This window comes from Microtus oregoni, unplaced genomic scaffold, assembly GCF_018167655.1.
Source record: "Microtus oregoni isolate MIOR12 unplaced genomic scaffold, Mior012 000012F_ref0000307, whole genome shotgun sequence".
Taxonomy (NCBI): Eukaryota; Metazoa; Chordata; class Mammalia; order Rodentia; family Cricetidae; genus Microtus; species Microtus oregoni.
In genome coordinates, this window is record NW_024543071.1 from 19,823,157 (window position 1) to 19,844,115 (window position 20,959).

General features: G+C 42.3%; 1 protein-coding gene across 1 annotated transcript in view; it reads left to right on the forward strand.

The window, feature by feature from the left end:
• The first annotated feature begins 6,025 nt into the window (after window positions 1–6,025).
• The window catches only part of Tm9sf3 (transmembrane 9 superfamily member 3), a 51,964-nt gene continuing 37,030 nt past the window's right edge, over window positions 6,026–20,959 (forward strand). The window contains exons 1-2 of the mRNA XM_041661054.1: window positions 6,026–6,320; window positions 16,107–16,302. Coding sequence (XP_041516988.1) covers window positions 6,225–6,320; window positions 16,107–16,302 — 292 coding nt within the window. The 5' untranslated portion in view covers window positions 6,026–6,224. The remainder of the gene's footprint in view (window positions 6,321–16,106; window positions 16,303–20,959) is intronic.

Below are 20,959 nucleotides of genomic sequence, written 5' to 3' on the forward strand. Positions count from 1 at the left end.
GTATCTCACAGAGAACCTGGAACATGGTAGCCAGTCTGCAAATGGGCCTTCAGTAGTCCCTCAACCCTCCTGTCACTTATTTGGGAGAAATAAGAGACTATCACATAAAAGAACAAAAATGAAAACATTGATGTGGTTGTCCTCCTGTTGTTTATTGCCTCTGTCTTGAGGATTTTGATATAAATCGTTTTATCCTAAGCCACCTTTTGGATACCAAACTTAGGTTTGTGCATATATTCTGGTGACCAGGTTTGATAATAACATGGCAAGGCCAACCAATGGCATTAGCATCTTGTGTACACAGCACTGTTTGTGCAATGTTTGTATATATAATTGCATTTTATTCTTGCCTTAAAATAAATAGAAAACAAAACTGAGAGTACTTTTTGAGGAACCTGGCCCTGTGACTGTGGCATACTTGGGAGGGACCTGATCAGAGTCAGGAGTGGTCAGTCTCAAGTCCTGAGGAGATTGTCACTGAACCATCAGGCTGGGTAGTTGTGTGTAAAAGAGGAAGGAGGAAGAATCCAGATGAAATACCTGGATGCTGTTATCAAAGAACGTTCCTAAAAGTGAGAATGAATTCTCATTACTTAGAATCACACATCACCCTTTATTTATTTATATTTATTCATCCTTTACATGCACAACACATTTACCCACATGTTTAGGAATACATTATGTATAATAAAAACACGGAGCCGGGTGGTGGTGGCACACACCCTTAATGCCAGCACTTGGGAGGCAGAGGCAGGTAGACCTCAGTGAGTCTGAGGCCAGCCTGGTCTACAAAGCAAGTTCTAGGACAGCCAGGACTGTTACACAGATAAACTCTGTCTCAAAAAAACAAAACAAAGCAAAACACAAAAGAGAAAATAAAAGAAACAAACAAGCAAACAAACAAAAAACAACCAAAACACCCCAAACAAACACAAAGGCTACCCTAGTCAGCCCAGTACTCCCCAATAGCTGGGGGTTTCAGATTACTCTTCTATGTGCACCAGGGAAGCAAGTGGGCATTCTGAGCGCCTCCTTCAGGCAATAGTGTGCAAGTTCCACCTCCTTGGTGGAAGAAGTAATAGTAACAGATTTGTTTCTGAGAAATTAAATCCAAAATTGAAGGACTCTGCCTGTAAAATATTTGGGTGCGTATGTAAATTGTTTTTTTTGTTTCCAAGCAAGTTATTAAGAACATGAAATGGTCTTCATTCATTCCTGCTGGCCAGACACCAGGCTTCCCAGGGTAGGGAGAAGATGAGTAGGAGGGTGTATGATGGGTTTACAATTCTCAGGCACAACTTGGAATTCATTTTCTCACAGAAAAAGAAAGGTTCCTGGGCTAGCCTGCCAAAGCTCATTTAGTCCACAGAATAGAAGACAGCTTTGTCTTTCTACGCCATGGGAGTGGGCGTGGTCTAAGGATGCAAATCTTCATTTGGCAGGCAGGAAGCCTGGCTTTTATTTTAGCTGCCCGCTGGAGGAGCTCACGTCATGGCTTCGCGGCTCTGTGTTGCATCACCTCTGAAGCAGAGACCTAGGCATGCAGTAATGCTCCAGGTCACCTCAAGTCTGAAAGACCAAGGCCAAGGTAGGACCCCTTCTGAAGCATGGAGGCAGCCTAAAGGAGTCACCACCACTTACGGAGCCAGGATCTTTGTGTGTGTGTGTGGGGGGGAAAGAAGGCAAGGAGATGGGATCGAACCCAGGGCCTTCTTCCCTTGTGCTTGTCTACAACTGAGCAACCCTCCCAGGAGCTTTATTTATGTTTTGTGACAGCCACTGTTTCTTACCCTTTATCATTTTTAATACATTAATTAATTAAACAACAACAACTGAGTGAAGGCAGAATGTGATACTGAGTCTCTACAATCTCAGTATCCCAGAAGCAGAGGCAGAAGGATTGAGTTTGAGGCCAGCCTGGGCTACATAGTGAGCTCAAGGCTAGTATGCACCGCATTGAGACTCTTATCTTGAAGAACTCAAACCAAACAAAAACCAGCAACAAAACCCAAATCCTATGAGCAACACAAGGAAACTAATGCCTGAATTGCTCTTCAGTCTCCAAACTAAAGTTTTGTTTTGTTTTTGTTTCTTTTTCATTTGTGAGGGCTTTGGGTGGGGGGTGTTGGTCTGTACCACAGCACAGTTGTGGAGGTCAGAGGACAATTTGTGGGAGTTGATTCCCTCCTTTGTTCTGGTTTTCCAGATAGGGTTTCTTTGTGTAATAGCCTGACTGGAACTTGATTTGTAGATCAGGCTGGCTTCAAATTCATGGAGATCCACCTGCCTCTGCCTCCCGAGTACAGGGATTAAAAGCATGTGCCCCCACTGCCCTTCTTGTACTGTTCATTTTTTTTTAAATATGCCCTGCCTATTGTAAGGGTTCCTAATTTTAAATTTACCCTCCCCAAATGATTACTTCATATTTTTTTTCTGTGTTCTTTCCACCTCCAACCATTTGCCAACTTAGTGCTCCCCCACAAAACCCAGCAAATGCTCATGCCCCAAATCTGGGGAGGCTAAAAGGTTGGTGATGATGGATGTTTAAGAAACTACGCATCCATCTCAATGTGGTGCTCATGCTGCTTGCTCTTCAATTGCCCATCATCACTCCATTCAAAGCCAGTGATTATCCATTCATGGAACCTTTGCTGAGCCTCCACTACGAGCCAGTCTCTGTGCTAGGTGCTTCAAAATATATACAAAGATGAATAAGATGCCTCCTCTGATTTCAGTAGCAATTACTGATGTAAGATTCATAAGCAATTAATCATACCCTGCCTTGCAATGTCTCTTAGACTAGCTGGAAAGCATTCTTTAAACACTGCCGTGTGATTTTCCTTTTCACTTGGTAATGTTTTCATTTTGCAAATAGTTGTTGAATATCTACGTGGCAAGCACTGTCTTGGCACCTCAGACAAATGATCATCAAACGGTAGCTCCTGCCATTAAAGAAGGTCAGACTGCAATACAGAAAAGGAAGCGGGATTAGGTAGAAAGTATGATATAACCCACCAAATGCTATGGGAATCCCAAAGAAGGGATGCTCAACTGCCCAAGAGCATGATGCAAGTTTTCATTGAGCCGGTCTTGGAAGGACAGAATTAAAGACAGGACATTCTAGATAAAGAAAATGCTAAGGGCTGGAGAGATGGCTCAGCGGTTAAGAGCATTGAGTGCTCTTCTAAAGGACCCGAGTTTGATTCCCAGCAACCACATGGTGGCTCAAAACCATCTGTAATGAGGTCTGGTGTCCTCTTATAGCCTGCAGACATATATGCAAAACAGAATACTGTATCCTAAATGAATAAATATTAAAAAAAGAAAATACCATGAGCAAAGGCTTAGCATTGGTGAAGTAGCAGTGGGGCAAGATGCTTGCGTAGCACATAGATGGCTCTGGTCCATTCCCAGCACTGCATAGGTCACAGAGGTGTAAGGAACATGATGTGTATTTAAGTGAAGGCAAAACACAGGTCTTAGTGACTGCTAAATGTTTTAGTTTGCTTTCTGCTGCTGTGTTAAACATCACGACTAGCTTGGGGAGGAAAGGGTTTATTTGGCTTACATTTCCAAGTCTCAGTCTATTCCTGGTGGGAGTCAAGGTAAGAGTTCAAGCAGGAACCTTAGAGGCAAGTGCTAGCTTGCTCCCCATGACTTGTTCAGTCTGCTTGTTATACAACCCAGGACCACCTGCCTAGGGGTAGCACTTTTACTATGGACTGGGTCCTCCCACATCAATCAGAAATCAGAAAAAAAAAATGCCCCACAGACATGTCCGCAGGCCACTATGATGGAGGCAATTCCTTATTGAGGGTTCCTCTTTTCAAGAGTTTCTAGTCTGTGTCAAGTTGACAAAAAGCTAACTTGCACAGTTCAGACGGGTCTGATTGCTCAGGTGCATAGTCATCATAACGTTGTATAAGAATGGCCCCTTTAGGCCCAGGCATTTGAATGCTTGGTCACTGAGGAAAGGATCCCTTTGAATGGATTACAAGGATTAGGAGGTGTGGCCTTGCTGGAGGAAGTGTGTCTCTGGGGGTAGGGCTTTGAGACTTCAAAAGTCCAGGCCAGAGCCAGTCTCAGTCTCCCTGCCTGGAGACCAGGATGCAGCTCTCAGTTACTGTTTCAGTGCCATGCTCTCTGCCATGCTGATAATGGACTGACCCTCTGAGACTGTAAGCAAGCCCTCAGCCCCTAGCTAAATGCTCTCTTTCATAAAGGCTGCTTTGGTCATGGTATCTCTCTTCCTAGCAATAGAACTGTGACTAAGACAGGCACAGACTAAGGAAGCTGGACTGTACCCTTTAGCAGGAGCGTCACTCTCAGCCCTCATTACGTATGCAGTGCACACTTATTCTAGAAAACACCCAGGGCTGGAGATATGACTCATTTGGTAAACTGCTTGTATGAGGATTTGGGTTCAGATCCCAAGAACCCACATAGAAAGTTAGATCTGGGAAATGGAGAAGAAGGGTTCCCGGAACTTGCTGGCCAGGCAGTCTAGCAGAATACTTGAGCTTCAGGTTCAGTGAGAGATGTTGCCTCAAAAAATAAAATATGGCCGGGCAGTGGTGGCAAATGCCTTTAATCCCAGGCAGAGGCAGGAGGCTACCTGTGAGTTTGAGAATAGCCAGGGCTACTTATCTCAAAAAACAAAAACAAACAAACAAAAGATTATTTTCTACAGGTAAACTAGCATGTTAACATTTAAAATGGAAGCAAACTATTTCACCTTCTAAGTACTTCTTAGATATAATTTCATTTCAATGAGTACACATCTGATCCACCTTTTAAAGGGCTATATAGTTATGTTAGCAGTAAAAAAAAATGAAACAACAACAACAAAAAAACTAACAAAGCAAACCAGGTCTGGTCTTTCAGTAAGTCACCCAATCTGCGCTTCAGTTACTTTTCTGTAACGTTCACACACTAAAGGTACCTGTCGCATAGGGTCTGCGTGAGTATCAAACAGTGCCTGGCAGATGAAATCCTTAGTGATGATTCCATGACTTACTTATTCACGACTCAAGGTGTGTTTTGGACAAAGTGATGTAATCTGATTGTCACCTTTGGGGAATGAGTAGGGAAGGAAGATTGTAGTGAGCTGTTATTCAAACTTCTGCACAGTGCAGTGGTATGGAATATTGACTGTTGAGATATTACAAGACCAAATGCTAGACTCTACCGAATTCTGATGGATGAGACAATCCTCCCCCAAAGTCCCACATTCAGAGGGCTGGTCTATTCATGTGACACATATTTCTGAGTCCTTATGTTTTGGTTTGAGATGGGGCCTTGCTATGTAGCCTGGCTGGTCTGGTACTGGGTCTGTAGACAAAGTTGGGTCCAATCTTTCAGCGGTTCTGCCTCTGCCCCTCAAGTGCAGAGATTACAGGCCTGCATCACCATGACCTGCTTTATTTCATTTTTTGGTTTTTGTTCTTTCCTTGTTTTGTTTTGCCTCACACTGTAACCCAAGCAAGCATTGAATATGCAATAATCAGTCCAGCTTCCTGAATGCTGAGGTTACATGAGTGAAATACTAGCTCCTTATTACCGGTTTAGGTAGAGAAAATAAGAACAAGTGATTGGAGCTCTGAGGAGCAGAACACATTTGTGACTGAGGATGATGGGAGGAAAAACAACACGTAGGCAAACAAATGAACAAGAACTTTAGCTTAGCCCACATCTCTTGATTGAACAGAAGTCCAATCAGTACTCGGTGATGTTAAAACACCCAACCCACCCTGTACAAGTTTAATGATCATCTTCCATAAAGAAGCTTGGGGAGCTCATTCTCTGGGATAGACTGAAAGGAGTGTTCGCGTTGAGCTAGGCGCCGGAGCCCGGGTTAGGTCAGCCCATCGGCCTCACGCAGCTTCGGCTCGGAAGCGCGAGGGCTCAGGCGGAGGCTTGGGCGAGCGGCCGCAAACCGGCCCCGGAACCCTTCGGGCCCACGGCCTGCGCGCGCCGGCGGCGGTTGTGGCCCCGCGTCGGGAGGACTTCCGGCGTGTGCCGGGGTGGCCGGATGACGTGGCTGAGTCAGAGGAAGAGGCTCGGAGGCCGGGGGGCGGGGGCGGCACGGAGCGGGCGGTGACGGCGGCGGAGGCAGCGGCTGGGCCCGGGCCCCGTGCGTCTGTCCGCGCCCGGTGGATGTGAATCGGCGGCGGCGGCGGAGGAGGAGTCGGTGGGCCGGCGCCCGGCCTGTGGGAGCGCGGAGGATGAGGCCGCTGCCGGGCGTTCCTGGCGTGGCGGCGGCCGCCGCGTTGTTGCTGCTGCTGCTGCCCCGGGCTCGTTCTGACGAGCACGAACACACGGTGAGGCGAAGCGAGCTGCGCGGCCGCCCCCGATCCGCTCCCCCGCTTGCAGCCCCGCCAGGCCCGGCGGGGCCTGGAGGCCCGGTGCAGCCCTGCAGCCGGCCGAGTGCTCCTTCCGGTCGGGCATGGCGGGGCCGGATCCGCGGGAGCTGGGAGGAGGAGGCATTTTCGAGCACCCCCGGCGGCCTGGGCCTTGCTCCTCGGCTCCGCCTCTCGGGGCTGGGGCTCGGGGGTCGCCCAGTCGCGGGCTCTGGACCCGGGGAAACTGGATGCTGTGGGACACAGCACGGCGGAAGATGGATGCACCGTGATCACCAGGCGCTTGCCAACCAGGAAATACCCATCGCTTCATGGCCCGCTCCGGCCTTTTCCCATCCTTCTCTCTCCTGTCCGAACCGGATTCAAATCCTGGGGTGGGGGGGACTGCTTTAGTGAACCGGAGTCGTGAACGGTTTACGCGTGGACACGTCTTCACTCGGCACGCACTAGGTCCTCAGGCCTTTCCTGTAACTTTGTCCGCGCTCGGCGAGTCCCCAGAGGACATCCAGGTGGTCGGTCTAACTGGGGGCAGCTCTGACCCTGGGGGCCCTTGAGTCACCCAGCCCTCAGGCCACACCCCCACTCACTTTTGCATTTGGTCTGAAGTTGATTGGCGGTTTATTTAATTGTATTTTCACATCAAAGCTTGGATTTAATGACTCTTTTGAGTGACTTTCACCTAGAGCTGTAACGCTGCGCCCGCCCCCCCCCATGGTAGACTCCGGGAAGCAAAAAAAGTCCGATAAACCTAGAAGGTTGCTTGAGAAGTTGTGTATTTACTAAATTTGAAAGATATGGAGAATGTCCGGCTGTTACTGCTCGGTGACGAAGTGAGGACATTCTCACTGCTCTACGGCCTGACTTCTTTTAGCCAGAACCTAGTGGCGTGTATGTGTAAGTTTTTCTTCAGAGTAACACTGAACTGGTAGCATGTTTTTCTGCGACACTCGTGATTCTTTAAGATAATTTTGTTCAGATTTTAAGCAGTTAAGTGGAAACTACCCTTTCTATCAGTTAACTTGTCTTAGATTTTATGAAAGGTAATATTTTTGTACAGTATATAGAGACCACGTACATATTGGAGTAATTTGATTTCTTTTAAATACCCGGCAAGTATCATTTTTTTCAGTATTTTAGGTAGTATTTGATAATTTTTTAGTACTTCAGTTCCTATGTAAAATCCTGAACTTTAATAAGTTACAGTTCCACTAAATAGACATACAAATTTATATTCTACTTTTTAAGTCTTGTATTTTATATTGCTATGAAGAGGGAAGTCCTAGTTTATAATTTAATAAATTGTAAGTGTACAAAAAGTAGCATAATTTGCAAATTTAATATGTAAGTGGCAATGTCCATGAAAAACACTTTAAAGTTGATTTTTGTTTTCTGTGACTGTGTTGCCGGCATGAATGTGTGCGCATTACATATAGAGTCTAGAAGAGGGTGCCACATCCCCAGGAACTCGAGTTCCTGGTGGTTGGTTATAAGCCACCCAGTATGAATGCTGAGAACCAAACTTGGGAACTCTGTAAGAGCAACAAGTGCTCTGAACTGCTAATTGTCAGGGGAAGAATGCTGAGTGGGTGTTTAAAAAACACTTCTGGGATTAAATTATTAAACAACAGCTTTGAGAAGCTAAAACTTGCCCCGTAGAGCACGTTCTGTTAAGACATCACAGATGTAATGCTAATTACAACTTGGAATAGCATGTGCTTGGTCCTGTTGTAAGTGATCACTATATATTGACTCACAGTAAGTGTGTATTGATAACCCTGTGAAGGCTGGAGAAGTAGCTTGTGGTGTGCTTTCCTAATATATGCAAAGCCCCAGTTGGAAATAACAGAACCCCTAAATAAATAACCATGGGAGGCATACGATGCACCCTTCTAACAGATAAGGAAACAGGTCTAGAGAGATGGTCATGTGTAGGAGGTTCCACCCCTTAGGGAGAGAGGCAGGATATGATTCCACACGTTCTACGAGTAAATAAGTCTTTTGAAAAAAAAACAAATTGTCTGTGTTTTTGTATATATGTATGGTGTGTGTATGTGTGTGAGTGTGCATATGTGGAGGTCAGAGGTTAGTGTTAAGTGTGTCCGCAGTTGCTTTCCACCTTTGTTTTTGAGAGGTTATCTCACTGGTCCTCATGAAGCTCACTCAGTGGGCTAGACTGACTAGCCAATAAGCCCCAGGAACCCTCCTTTCTCCCTCCCAAGTGCTGGGATTACAGGTGTGTACCACCTCCTCTGTTTTCTCATGTGGGTGAAAGAGAACTTTACCAACTGAGCCACCTTTCTAGGCCACGTTAATGTCTTTAGTCTACTCAGGTAATGTACTCTGTAGCTCATTCTCTTTTAAACAGTACTGTAAGACATGGAATAGAACATTTAGGTGCATGAAGAAAGGTCCAAGGTGAGGACGAGCCTAGGTCCACACTGTGTTGTTAGAAATGTTTGTACTAGCATTAAGAAGGGATAGGGCTAGCTTCTGGGCACAGTGGGTGGTGTGAACAGTCACGCAGGACTGTACTTCCTTGTTTCATTGCCCACTTACAAGTATCTTGAAATTACTTTTAAACAAAGGGTCTTCTCCCTCCCTCCTTCCCTCCCTTCTTTCTTTCTTTGAGACAGGGTTTTTCTGTAGCTTTGGAGCCTGTCCTGGAACTCACTCTGTAGACCAGGCTGGCCTTGAACTCAGAGAGAGCCACTTGCCTCTGCCTCCCAAGTGCTGGAATTAAAGGTGCGTGAAACCACTGCACTGCACTCTTTCTTTCTTAATGCTTTTTGATTATTTTTATTTGTAAAAATTTGTTATTTGTGCATGCGCATGTATCAGTGTGCTTACATGTGTGTGTTTGCCCTTGGAGGCCATGGGAGGGTGTTGGATCCTTTGGAATTAGAGTTTCAGGTGGTGGTGGGCCACACTCAGTGTGGGTGCTGGGAACCAAGCCATAGAAGAGTTAACTAGCTCTCTTAACTCTTCTTTGTTAACAGTTCTTTGTTGTTGCTTTTATGGGGATGGGGTGTCAGTATTGGCCAAGCTGTTCATGATTTCAAGTGATTCTCCTGCGTTGGCTTTCTGAATAGCTGAGGCTACTAGCGTGCATCATTATTCCTAGCTAGATAGTTTAATTTTTGTGATGGGTCCCCCAAATTAATAGCTGGTTCTAAGAAGGAATGACTACTTATTGCTCTCCCCCAAAGTTCCCCTTTTCTCTCCTTTTTCTGTATCTGCTACTTAAGTAGGATTTAGTTTGCCATTTGATCCATGTAGTATTCTTTTGTTTTTAATGATTTTACATTTTTTTTCCTGTGGTTTGGGTGGGTGAGTGTATGTGCCACAGTGGGCATAGAGAGACCAGCAGACAACTTGTGGGAAATTGTTCTTTATTTCTACCATGTAGACTTGGAACTGACATTCAGGTTATCAGGCTTAGCAGCAAGTACCTCTGCCCACTGAGCCACATTCCCGCCCCCAGTAGTCTTTGTGTGATGATGTATCCAAAGTTGTTCTGACATTCCTAGAAAAATAATGGAAAGGAAATGTGCTGTTGACTTCTGGAGAATGTGCTACTTTTAGTTTTTAAAAGTTGGACTTGTAGATTATAGGACATACTGCTTGAAATTAAAACTAAAGAATGCTTCCACTCACTAAAGACAGCCTCTTATTACATGACTGAGGGCTCATCAAAAGTCTCTTAAAGCCATATGCGGTTGGACACACCTTTAATCCTAGCACTGGGAAACAGGCAGTTGGATCACTTGTGATTTTCAGACTAGCCAGGGCTACGTAGTGAGACCCCACCGCCCCCTTTAAAGGCTTTTAAAGTAAGTGAATGAGGTAAGGAAGATGGCTCAGTGGGTGAAAAGCACTTGGGGATTTTTATGAGTTCTGTTTCTCAATGTGATCACAATGTTGAGTTTTGTCATTGTGTCTCCTACATACACACTGTGACTGTGCTCAGTCCTAGGAATCCTTAGCGAGTGTCCACTGAATGACTTGAATAATTAAGTACCTGCTAGAGACAAAGATACTCTGCTGGAAGCATGAAGCTCGCTTAAAGCACAGTGAACAAAATCAGACCATTCCGCATGTTAGCTTGTAGTCGTCGTCATGCATCTTTAGGTTCCCTCCTGGAACCCCATTTCTTTGTAGTCCTTTGTAGTTGTAGTTTCAGTACTTCTGATAAGGGGAGGACCCCACCTGTGCCTAGGATGGCTCTGCTGAAAACATTTTATATTGTACCACTGAATGATATGGGAAAAGGTTTTAAGGAAGATTTAATTTGTGTTTTCTGTGTATGGGTGTTTGGCTTGTATGTAAACAAAAGGTACCATGTGCATGCAGTGCCCATGGAGGCCAGAAGAGGACATCAGAGCCTCTAGAACAGGAACTAGAGCTGGTTGTGAGCTGCCTTATGGGTGCTGAGAACTGAACCTGAAGCCTCTTCAAGAGCAGCAAGTACTCCTAACCACTGGATCAGCTCTCTGGCCCCCGAAGTAGGATTTGTATGCTTGGCAAATCAGCCTTTGTCTTAGTCTCTGTCAGAAGGAACATTAGGACAGTGTTTGAAGATTTACCCTCAGAGTTTGTGAGTGTGCTGATGCAGATTTGGTTTGTAGGACATGCTGCACTTGGTCCTGCTTGGGGCCATACTTAATGATAGACTGAATGTTTAGGTGCAGAGCTCTTTTAAGAAAAAGTGGTTATCTCAACCTATGATTCAAAACTGCATTTCCAATTTATTTGCATTAGCATCCTTATGTGTGGTTTTAAATAACTGAAAAGCGTTTGAAACTAAATTCTGAAGTACTAGCAGAGATGGATTTTGCTTTTTTTTTTTTTTTTTTTTTGGTAAAAACATTTTAAAGTCAACATGTTTCTTTCCTGTAAAATGAAAGGCAGCGTTTGCCTTATTCTGAGCTCTTGATCCTTAGTGGGCAGCATAATTTCCGACTTCTTTATTCATGTTTTATAAAAAGGTCGGCAACACTTTATCAGTGTTCCTCCTGGGGGGGATTGATGACATCTGTCAGGGAAGAAAGTTTTGGGGTTCGCATCTCAAACATAAGCAGAATAATCAGGACCCAACACTATGAGTGCTTGAGAAGATGGTTTTGACTTTGGAGAATAGAGTGTAAGTAGTATCTGAAGTATTTTCCTTTGGGGTAGATTGACGTCTCAAATGAAAAGTTTGGTAAGTTGAGCATCCAAACTGCCTAGGCTCCCACAAAGTCAGTGTGTGCAGTAGGATCAGAAACCCATTGCCCTTGTTCTTGAGTTCTCAGTAGTCCTCATTGTCCGCTATGTTCAGAGAGTCCAATTTTATCCCAGGCTTTTCCAGACCCAGGCCAGCTGGTCTTGGTGAGTTCCCAGTAGAACATCCCCATTGTCTAAGTGTGTGGGTGCACCCCTCGCGGTCCTGAGTTCCTTGCTCGTGCTCTCTCTCCTTCTGCTCCTGATTTGTTATTGAATGCTGTACACTGTTGTTGCTCTGTACAGTTATACTTTCTTTTATTTATTTCTTTTTGGTTAATAAAGCTGCCTAGAAGTCAGCAAAAGTATAGTCCTGAGTTGTAAACTTGGTACTAATAATTATATAAGCTTGAACAACTTTATGAGACAAAGCCTTGCTAGGTAGCCAAGACTGACCTAGAATTTGCTTTGGAGCCTGATGTGACATCAAATTTACCTCTTTTCTACCTCAGCCTTCCAAAGGATGTGATTTACTGGTGTGTCTTACCACTCCTGGCTTGAACAAATTGTGTAAAGTCTCTCTTGTTTTTGTTTTGAATGTGTAAAATAGGCGAAATAATATGGCCCATCTCACAGAGTTTTGAGAAGATTCCATGTTTACATAAAGACTTTATTTAGAACTGTGCCTAGCTCCTGCATGCATTAGAAAACGGCAGCTAGTGTGGTGCTGTTACAGAAGCTGATTAGCTCATGCCGTGCTAGGGATGGCTGGTTAAGGTCTTATCCGAGGAATTGAGAAAGAAGCCTTCAGTGCTTCTGAAGGGCAAGCAGAATTTGACTAGCTGGAGAAAAGCTGGGCATGGTGGATTGCAGGGAGAGGGAGGAAAAAGGTCAGGTACAAAAGGAAAGGAGGACTGTGTCCTTGGGCAGTGCGGACAATAGTGCTTCAGTGAGAATCTTCTCAAGGCTGGAGTGACCAGGTGAAGACTGAAGAAGCTGGATTCTCCTCTCTTGTGGTCGCTTCCTCCAGAGGCTTGAGATGGAAGGAATTACTGCTGTGCTAGCAACTTCTGCTATGCTTCCTTGACAGTCCTTCCCCCAGGTATTTTTCAGGTACATTTTAATATCCTGTTTCTCAGTGCCGTTGCCCAGTGTAGTTTTTCTAAGCAAAGTATTTTAAGTGTGTGCTTAGACTTCTTGGCATGTTTTGGGAAGGAACTAGACCAGCCTTTACCATAGGTTTCGAACAGGTAGATTAATGAAAGAAAAGCCTTCTTACAGACTTGGGGAGCTTAGAGAATTTGTCTGTAGCTTGAGGGGAGAAAAGGCTTCCCTATCTCCTAATAAGGCTCTTTAAATCCTTTCGGTTCTTTGAGCTTCAAGATATCTTTAAACCTGTTTTTTTCTCTGAAGATGAAACTCCAGTTTTACTAAGAGAGAGTCTCACTATGTAGCTTAGTCTAGCTTCAAACTCATAACCTTCCTGACACAACTTCCGGAGCGTGTGCTTAGTATGTGCCACTATGCTCAGTGAAAATGAGTTCTTAACCTTGTCTTGGGACCTCTTACTTTCAGGGTCAATAAAATCTGGAATGAAATAATAAACATTTTCCATTCATTGTATTTGACTGCATAAAAGGAGCCCTGGAAAAGAAGTGAAGCATTGTTTGTGCTTTAGCGCTCACCTGCAACTCCAGTGTTTCTGATTACTCCCTGAGCCCAGTTCCCAGAGGCTTAGACTGCAGTGAGACACTTGTTACAGTTCTTGCAGTTCACCTGCAACTTTGTGTTTCTGGCTGCTACCTTAGGCCTCTTCCTAAAGGGCATCTTAGACCCGAGAATGTGCATGGTTTTTGTTCTAGTTCTTGACTCACGCAGCACAACTTTAGCAGCCTGTCAAGGCTTCACAGATGTTCAGAATGATAACTTCATTTCAGAATGTGGGTTTAATCTACATTGTAACCCTTAAACTGTTTCAGTGTATATAAAGTAAATTACTGTCTTACTTTAAAGAAATAATTATGTTCAGATTTTTTTATTTCTAAAGAATATGTATATTGAGGTTTATCTCAAAGGTACTTTCTAAAGTTTCATATAATACTTCTACAGACTTAGCGGAATCCAGGGCCAGGTTCTCTTTAGTGGGCACTTCTGTATAATGTTCCATTTGCAAGTGTTGCTCCCTCTTCTTTTATCTCTGAATGAATACTATTATAGTTAGTGCATGCTTCAGACTGACTAAATTGCCAGTGAACTCAACATTCACCTTTTCTTCAGTGTTTACCAGTGGTATTAAATACTTTTGTACATTGTAGCACTTTGCCTTGGTGAATAGGTTTTGATTCTTGGAACTGTGATCAGAGAGAAGTGGTTGTTGATTTGTTTGGAGAATTCTGAGGATGTGCAAGTAGAAAGGAGTATTTTGATTAGTGCTCCGTGGTTGTGCATTTTGGGAGAACAAATGACGTGCATACAGATTCGTCAGTCCTGCCCCCAAATAAAAGGAGTAGTTATGGATGGAGGTCTATGGAGACGTCAGGACTTAGACCCTGGATTCTTTACATCACAAGTGGAGATTAGCTGTAGCAGTTTTCTAAACTTACCTGAAGCAGCTTATGGTTTTCTGTATTCCTTTTCACCCTGACCTTTCTCTGCTAAAGTGGTATTAATTGTTCCTTTATTGTTGCTACAATAGTTCTCTGTAATCAGAACCTTTTCCTCCATTATTAGTCATTTATTTGTATAGTTTTGTGTGGATTGGGAACTTGGAGGGAAGAATATTCTTTATTTTTGAGACAGGATATGGCTGTGTAGCTCTGTGTGGTCTGGAATGCACTACATAGACCAGGTTGGTCTGAAACTGAGAATCTCCTGTCTCTGCCTCCCAATGCTGGAATTAATGTGTCATCATGCCTGGATGATGAAGGATCTTTTTATTGTTCCTGTATCTTAATATCTAACTTAGGACTTGCCGTGTGCTACCTGATTCTTGTTTCTTTGATGATTTGAATGATGTCTTGCATGAACAGTGAGGCATTTAGTATCATTAGGGTGGTAGTGGTATGAGCATAAAGGAACAAGCAGGCTTTTGGAGTAAGAGTCTATTAGTGGTTAGGGGTTTTCTGGAAGACAAAGAACCTTGGGTTTGAATCTCTATGGCTAGAGAATTGTATCATTAGGAAAACAGAGTTGAAACTGGTAGATTTGAGTAGGGTGAATTTGTTTGTAAACATGGTAGGTTTTGGGTGGTGGTGGCACACATCTCTAATCCCAGCACTCAGAAGGCAGAGGCAGGTGGATCTCTGTGAGTTTCAGGCCAGCCAGGTCTACAGAGCTAGTTCCAGGGTAGCCAGGGCTACACAGAGAGACCCTGTCTCAAAAAAGAAAAAAAAAATAATAGATTTTTATTGAATGTGCTTACTGTTGAGTTTTCAGTGGGAGAACTAGAAATAGAAATTCCTGTCGTTGCTAGTTGTGTATCTTCCTGTTACATGATTCGTTCCGTTTAAGAGATTAGTAGCGTGGGGGACATATTCTGTTGAAAACAGAATCCTCAGTGGCCAACACGGTTGTTGGCACATTCTAGGTACTTCATAAATACTACTCCATTGGGTTAACTTTTATACTGTTAGTTAACCTGAGAGTGTCTGAGCACTTGCTAATCTTGTAGAGGGTCAGACTTCAGTTCCTAGCACCCGTATAGGGCACATCACAACTTCTTGTACCTCCAGTTCTGGGTAGATCTGATGCCTCTTGCCTCCAAGGGTGCACACACGGGAACACACACATACACACAAACACATGCACACAATTTAAAAATAAATATTTTTAAAAAAGAAATCTGATAGTGTATAGTTAATATTGCAATGAATTTTAAATTTTAGAGCTTTTAAGAAATCTTTGGCATATCCAACTGCTGGGCCATAAAAAGATAAAGTTGTCTGTCCCAGGCCTGTATGTGGCTATGTGTAATATTCACTGATGGTTAGAGGTATAATTATTGAAATACATGCAAGGTCTTTCTTGACAGGTGGGATTGGCTTTGCATGTTCTTGTGTTGGTTTCAGTGTTGCTCTTTCTATTTGTCTCTTGTCTAGGTCTTTGATCAGTATCTGGGAGAAAGACTAAGAGAGGGAAGGTTGTATTTGTTTGTGCTGACGTTAGTTTGTGTGTGTATGTGTGTGTGTGGGGAAATCATGAGGTTCTTGATAAACTGTTGGTTTTGTTTCTTCCTTCCTTGTGCAGGTTACCCTGTCAAATTATGTTGTTTTGGAGCTTACCATTGCTTAATAGTTATAAACCTACTGTTACAAGCTGTTGGACTTTTAAAAAATATTTTCTTTTGTAAAACAAAGTTTGGAGAAAATGGATCCTGAGACCACAATTAGGATACAATTTTAAGAATCATGAAACTTGATTTTGAAAGTGTGGGCATTGGTACTCAGATTAAGTTTCTACTGTTTCATCGTTTTAGTATCTTGAATGTAGACAATGCACTTAATTGAATTAGACATTTTAAAAGTACATGTCTTGTTTTTCTTCTTACAGTATCAAGATAAAGAAGAAGTTGTTTTATGGATGAATACTGTTGGGCCCTACCACAATCGCCAAGAAACCTATAAATACTTTTCACTTCCATTCTGTGTAGGGTCAAAAAAAAGTATCAGTCATTACCATGAAACTTTGGGAGAAGCACTTCAAGGAGTTGAATTAGAATTTAGTGGCCTGGATATTAAATTTAAAGGTAAGTCAGCATTAATAGTCCTTGATGACATTGGGGCCAGGAATTTTATTTTATGGGTTGTATATTATAGGATGTTTAGTGAAGTAAATTGTTCCTAGAATGTTTCTCTATTTTTCTGAAACGTACTTTTCCAGCAAACCCCTGAGTTATATACATGTATGGCCAAGGAAGGCCTTCACAAAATTCCTAAGAAAGTAATTTTTGGAGTTGTGGGATCTCCAAAAGGATATGTGGTTCTGAGGAGTTTGTGTAAAACCGCAGATTTAACTTGTATAGTATACTCAGAATGTATTCCTTATTGTTATATTAATTATTCTCTTAGCACATATTTAAGATTTAAGTCAGACTCTGTTAAACTTGAGGGGAAGTCTATTGGCGCTGTCTGTGAGACTGTTTACTCTTAGTGTTCCTCTGTGGAGTGTGTCGGAGTACTCCTTACACAGGTGTTGCTTCCCCACAGCCCTTGATTTCTTGCACAGGCATTAGTTCTCTGCACAGATGTTGTAGCTAAAGCATCTCTGAGAAGTTGGGGTTCTGCAGGATCTTTGATTAAGGGTCTTGATTTTTAATAGAATGTGGACTTTGTGCTCAGGAGCTTTGTTTGCAGCCTCATTTCTTTTACTGTATCAATTGTAGTAAAATTGTTTGCTCCAATTTTGACTTCTGATATTTTTAGTGCATTGAGAGATGGCTTTGAAATGAGGTATGAAGATAATGTTACTTTGGTTTGTTAAATTATGTTCTTATTTATCAGATTTTTCTGTTACTGTTTTGAAAATGAGTGTAAATTTTATACCTACCCTTGGGACTTAATTATAAAATTGAGTTGTAAATTTAAACCACAGTGGCGTGGCCTATAATTTTATGAGTGTTGGAAACATACCCTGAGGCATATTTTTAATTTAATAAGGTAATTGAAATATTTAATCACAAATTGGAAGAAACTAAACTGGAACATGTGATCTTTGAGAACCTCAGTACTATATCCACCCAGCCTCTCTTTCTCCATATTCAGTAGACATGTCTCATTTAATAGAGAGGAGCCAGCGAGAGAGTAAACCCATAAGTCCTGCTTGGGTGCACTGATTTCATCAGATTTGAAAACCTTATGCTTTTTGTGCCTGAAGAAACATTTCTTTAGCAGTCTTAACCTTCCTTTCTTCTTAACCTTCCAATTGCTTGAGTCTGAGAAGGAGATAAATAGTCAGAGGCCATTCTCATGGGCTTGAAAGTGAGATTTATTTTCTTTTCAGATTAAGCTAAACACTTGAGGCATGAAAGAACTACCAGTTATTACTCCCTGAAAGGTAGCAGTTCTTGGGGTCTAACCAACTCTATACCTTCAGCTGAATACTGCCAGAACAGGTGCTAACTGGGGTAGTCCAGATGAAGCAGCTACTAGGAATTGATTTTTTTTTCTGCTACTGTACTTTTTTTTTTTTTTTTGGTTCATGGATAGAGATGATCATTCTTTGAAAGTGTTCCCGATTGTTACTTAACTTTTAAAGGTAGAGTGCACTTTTGGAGACCCAGATGTGGACAGTCTGTTTATGACGTGTCACACATACTAATAGTGCTCTAGAAAGCAGAACCAGTACTGTCTCATTGTGAACAGTTTGGTTATTTTTTATTTTGAGTGTTTTAAGATAGGGAGTCATGAAACTCAGACTGGCTGCAAACTTACTATGGAACTGAGGCTGGCCTTGAGTTTCCACTCCTGAGTGCTGGGATTACACTCATTACCATTATATCTAGCTACTATTTGTTTTTAGTCTTTCATATCAAGCATTTGACTTTTAATGATTCTTCTGAAGGCATATTCATAGGAAATAAAATTGTAAAAATAACACATATGTACCACATACATATGCATATAAACAGAAACTCACATGCATACATGTAAGCATATATGTACAGAAACAGTTTTTTTTAACCTAGAAGATATTATCAAGATAATTGGATTGGTACCATTTTGTAGCATTGAAGGTCACTAGAGAGATTATGTTAAGGAACTAACCATAGTCTGGAGTCTGGGTTGTGTAGGATGCCTCTCACTTCAAATTTTATGCACAGCTTTCTTTTTTTTTTTAATATGCTAGTGCTAGACAAAATTGCTAATTGAGACCATTTGGAGAAAACGCATTAACTGTACAAGGACAGATCTATATTAGGCATCCTTGCGCCAGGCCTGGTTTTATTACTTTCTAATTATGGGTACTATCTCTTAGAACATTGCAGTTATGGAAAGAACTTGTGTTTTAGAGTCAGACATGGTACAGCTCAGCTCTGCCTGTGCCTACTTGTGTGGTTGTAGGCAGATAATTCAGTCTCTTTGATCTTTTACAGTTCTTGTCTGGGAAGCATGGGGAATATTATAACCTGATAGAATTATTGTTAGATTAAGTGAAATAATGTACTTTTAAAAGTACTGGTATATAGTTTATGTTTGAGAAATGGTAATTGCTGTGCTTACTAATAAATATAGTATGGATCTGAATTCTACTTGTTTATGTATTAGCAATTATGAAAGTTAGTTTGCCGATTGTGGAATTTTATACATTCCCAAACTACTGTACTCTCCTGCAGTTCTATTAGGCTAGTGCATTCTTGCACACTTTAGCTGCTAAGACTGAGTAAGTTCTTAATAAATTGTCTAGCACCTGGACAGTGTATACTTACTTTTATGATAATTGGTTCCTTTTGATTATTAGATGATCTGATATTGTAATTCTTATGTTTGTTTTGTTCTCCTCTCTCTCTCTCTCTCTCTCTTTCTCTCTGTCTCTGTCTCTGTCTCTGTCTCTCTGTGTGTAAAAGTGTTACCATGTGGCCCAGGCTAGCCTAAACCTAGAGCTAATTTGTATATCCCTTGCTGGCCTTTGCTGAGGTTAGCTTTGAACTTAACGATCCTCTGCCTTAGTCTCCCAAGTGCTGAGGTTACAGGAGTGAGCCATCATGCCCAACTGGGATAGTATTCTTAACTAGGACAGGTTACTGCCCAGCATCTTTTCCTATTATTTGAGAATTCAATGGTATAATAAAGGACATTAATAGTTGAAAAATAGTGACTTCTAGGGATTCTTCCTTTCCACATGCTATATTAGTTTTCTTTTAAATTATTTCCTCATTAAATATCCTAACCTAATATACAGATGACATTTTGTACTTCTTTTTACCTTGAGTGATTTGGTAAATTTAGAGTTCTGCAGATACAGAGAAATGTCAGTGCTGTTTAAAGCCTTATGTACTTAAAGTTAAGTGATTCTCCAGCTTGGCTGCTCTCATTCCCAAAGGCAACATTTCTAGTCGAATATCTGCCTGGGTGGAATAGTCCTGACTGCGAAAGGATGGGGAAGGAACTTGGAGTAGCAGGTTTGCTTCTTCAGTTGGAAGGTTTTTACTGAAGACAATCCCTCACCCTGTTTTCAGTCTCTAACTTCTGCTGTTTCCACTGCTACTGCGTGTGGAGCCTTTAGAAACTCTCCAGAGGAAGGATGTTCTGTCCCTGTCTCTGCAGCAGGGGACAAGTTGAGGGTATTCATCTAGCTGTGTGATGGGTAGGGAAAGAACATGAGCATCCAGCCTCACAGTCTTTCTAATTTCTTGTCTTCTTTGCCATTTTTTTTTATTGTGTTTGTTGTCATCATTTTCTGCTTCTTCATCTTCTTAGTTCTAGGAATCAAATTGAGTGACATCCCTAGCTCTTGGTTTGTTTTTTTTTTAATACAAGATTTTGTTCTTCATCTTCTTAGTTCTAGGAATCAAATTGAGTGACATCCCTAGCTCTTGGTTTGTTTTTTTTTTAATACAAGATTTTGTTAAGTACTCCAGGTTAGCCTCAAACTTGTGGTCCTTCTGTCTCTTGCCTTCTTAAGTCCTAGGATCAAAGGTGTAAGCTACCATCATGTCCATTTTATATAAATATTTGCCTGTAATTATTCTTATATGTTGTTTGTATTTCAAGGTCTGTGCTATCTTAGGCATTCTGTGACGTCAGGTACCCCCCCCCCCCTCCCTGCAGCTCTGTTATTCTGTTTTCCCCTGTGTTATGGGTCACTGGATATATTCTGAACTATAGGTCCCTATAGTTCAGATGTTTGAATACTTGCTCCTTGGTTGGTGGTGCTGTTTGAATGAGTTTAGGAGGTTATGGCCTTCCTAGAGAAAGTATGTCACTTGGGCTTTGAGGTTTCAAAGCCATTTCAGTTTGCTCTTTCTTTTTGGAGCTTGTGGTTCAGTCTGTGAGCCCTTAGCTTCTGCTCCAGCCACCATGCTTGCTTGCTGCCATGCTTCCCTGCTGTGATGGACTCTATTCCTGGAACTGTGAGCCCAAATGAACCCTTCTTTCATGCTGCCGTGGACATGGTGTTTCGTCACAGCAACAGAAAGTGACAACCATCACTGTTTCTGCTTTCTCTTCTGATGGACTCACATTCTATCATATGGGCATTTGTGGGGCTTTAGGAGGGAGAAGAAAACCACCTGTGCTTAAACTTGCCTCGAAAACTGGAAGTATGGGAACTTGCTGCTAGGTTTGTCTTCTGTTGGTTTCAGTCAATCAGTGCTTTAACCATACCAAGAATGAGAATCTGAAACTTTGTCAGTTCTTTGATTCCTTAGTACCTTCTGCTAATTGTAATACAGTTTCAGTACATAA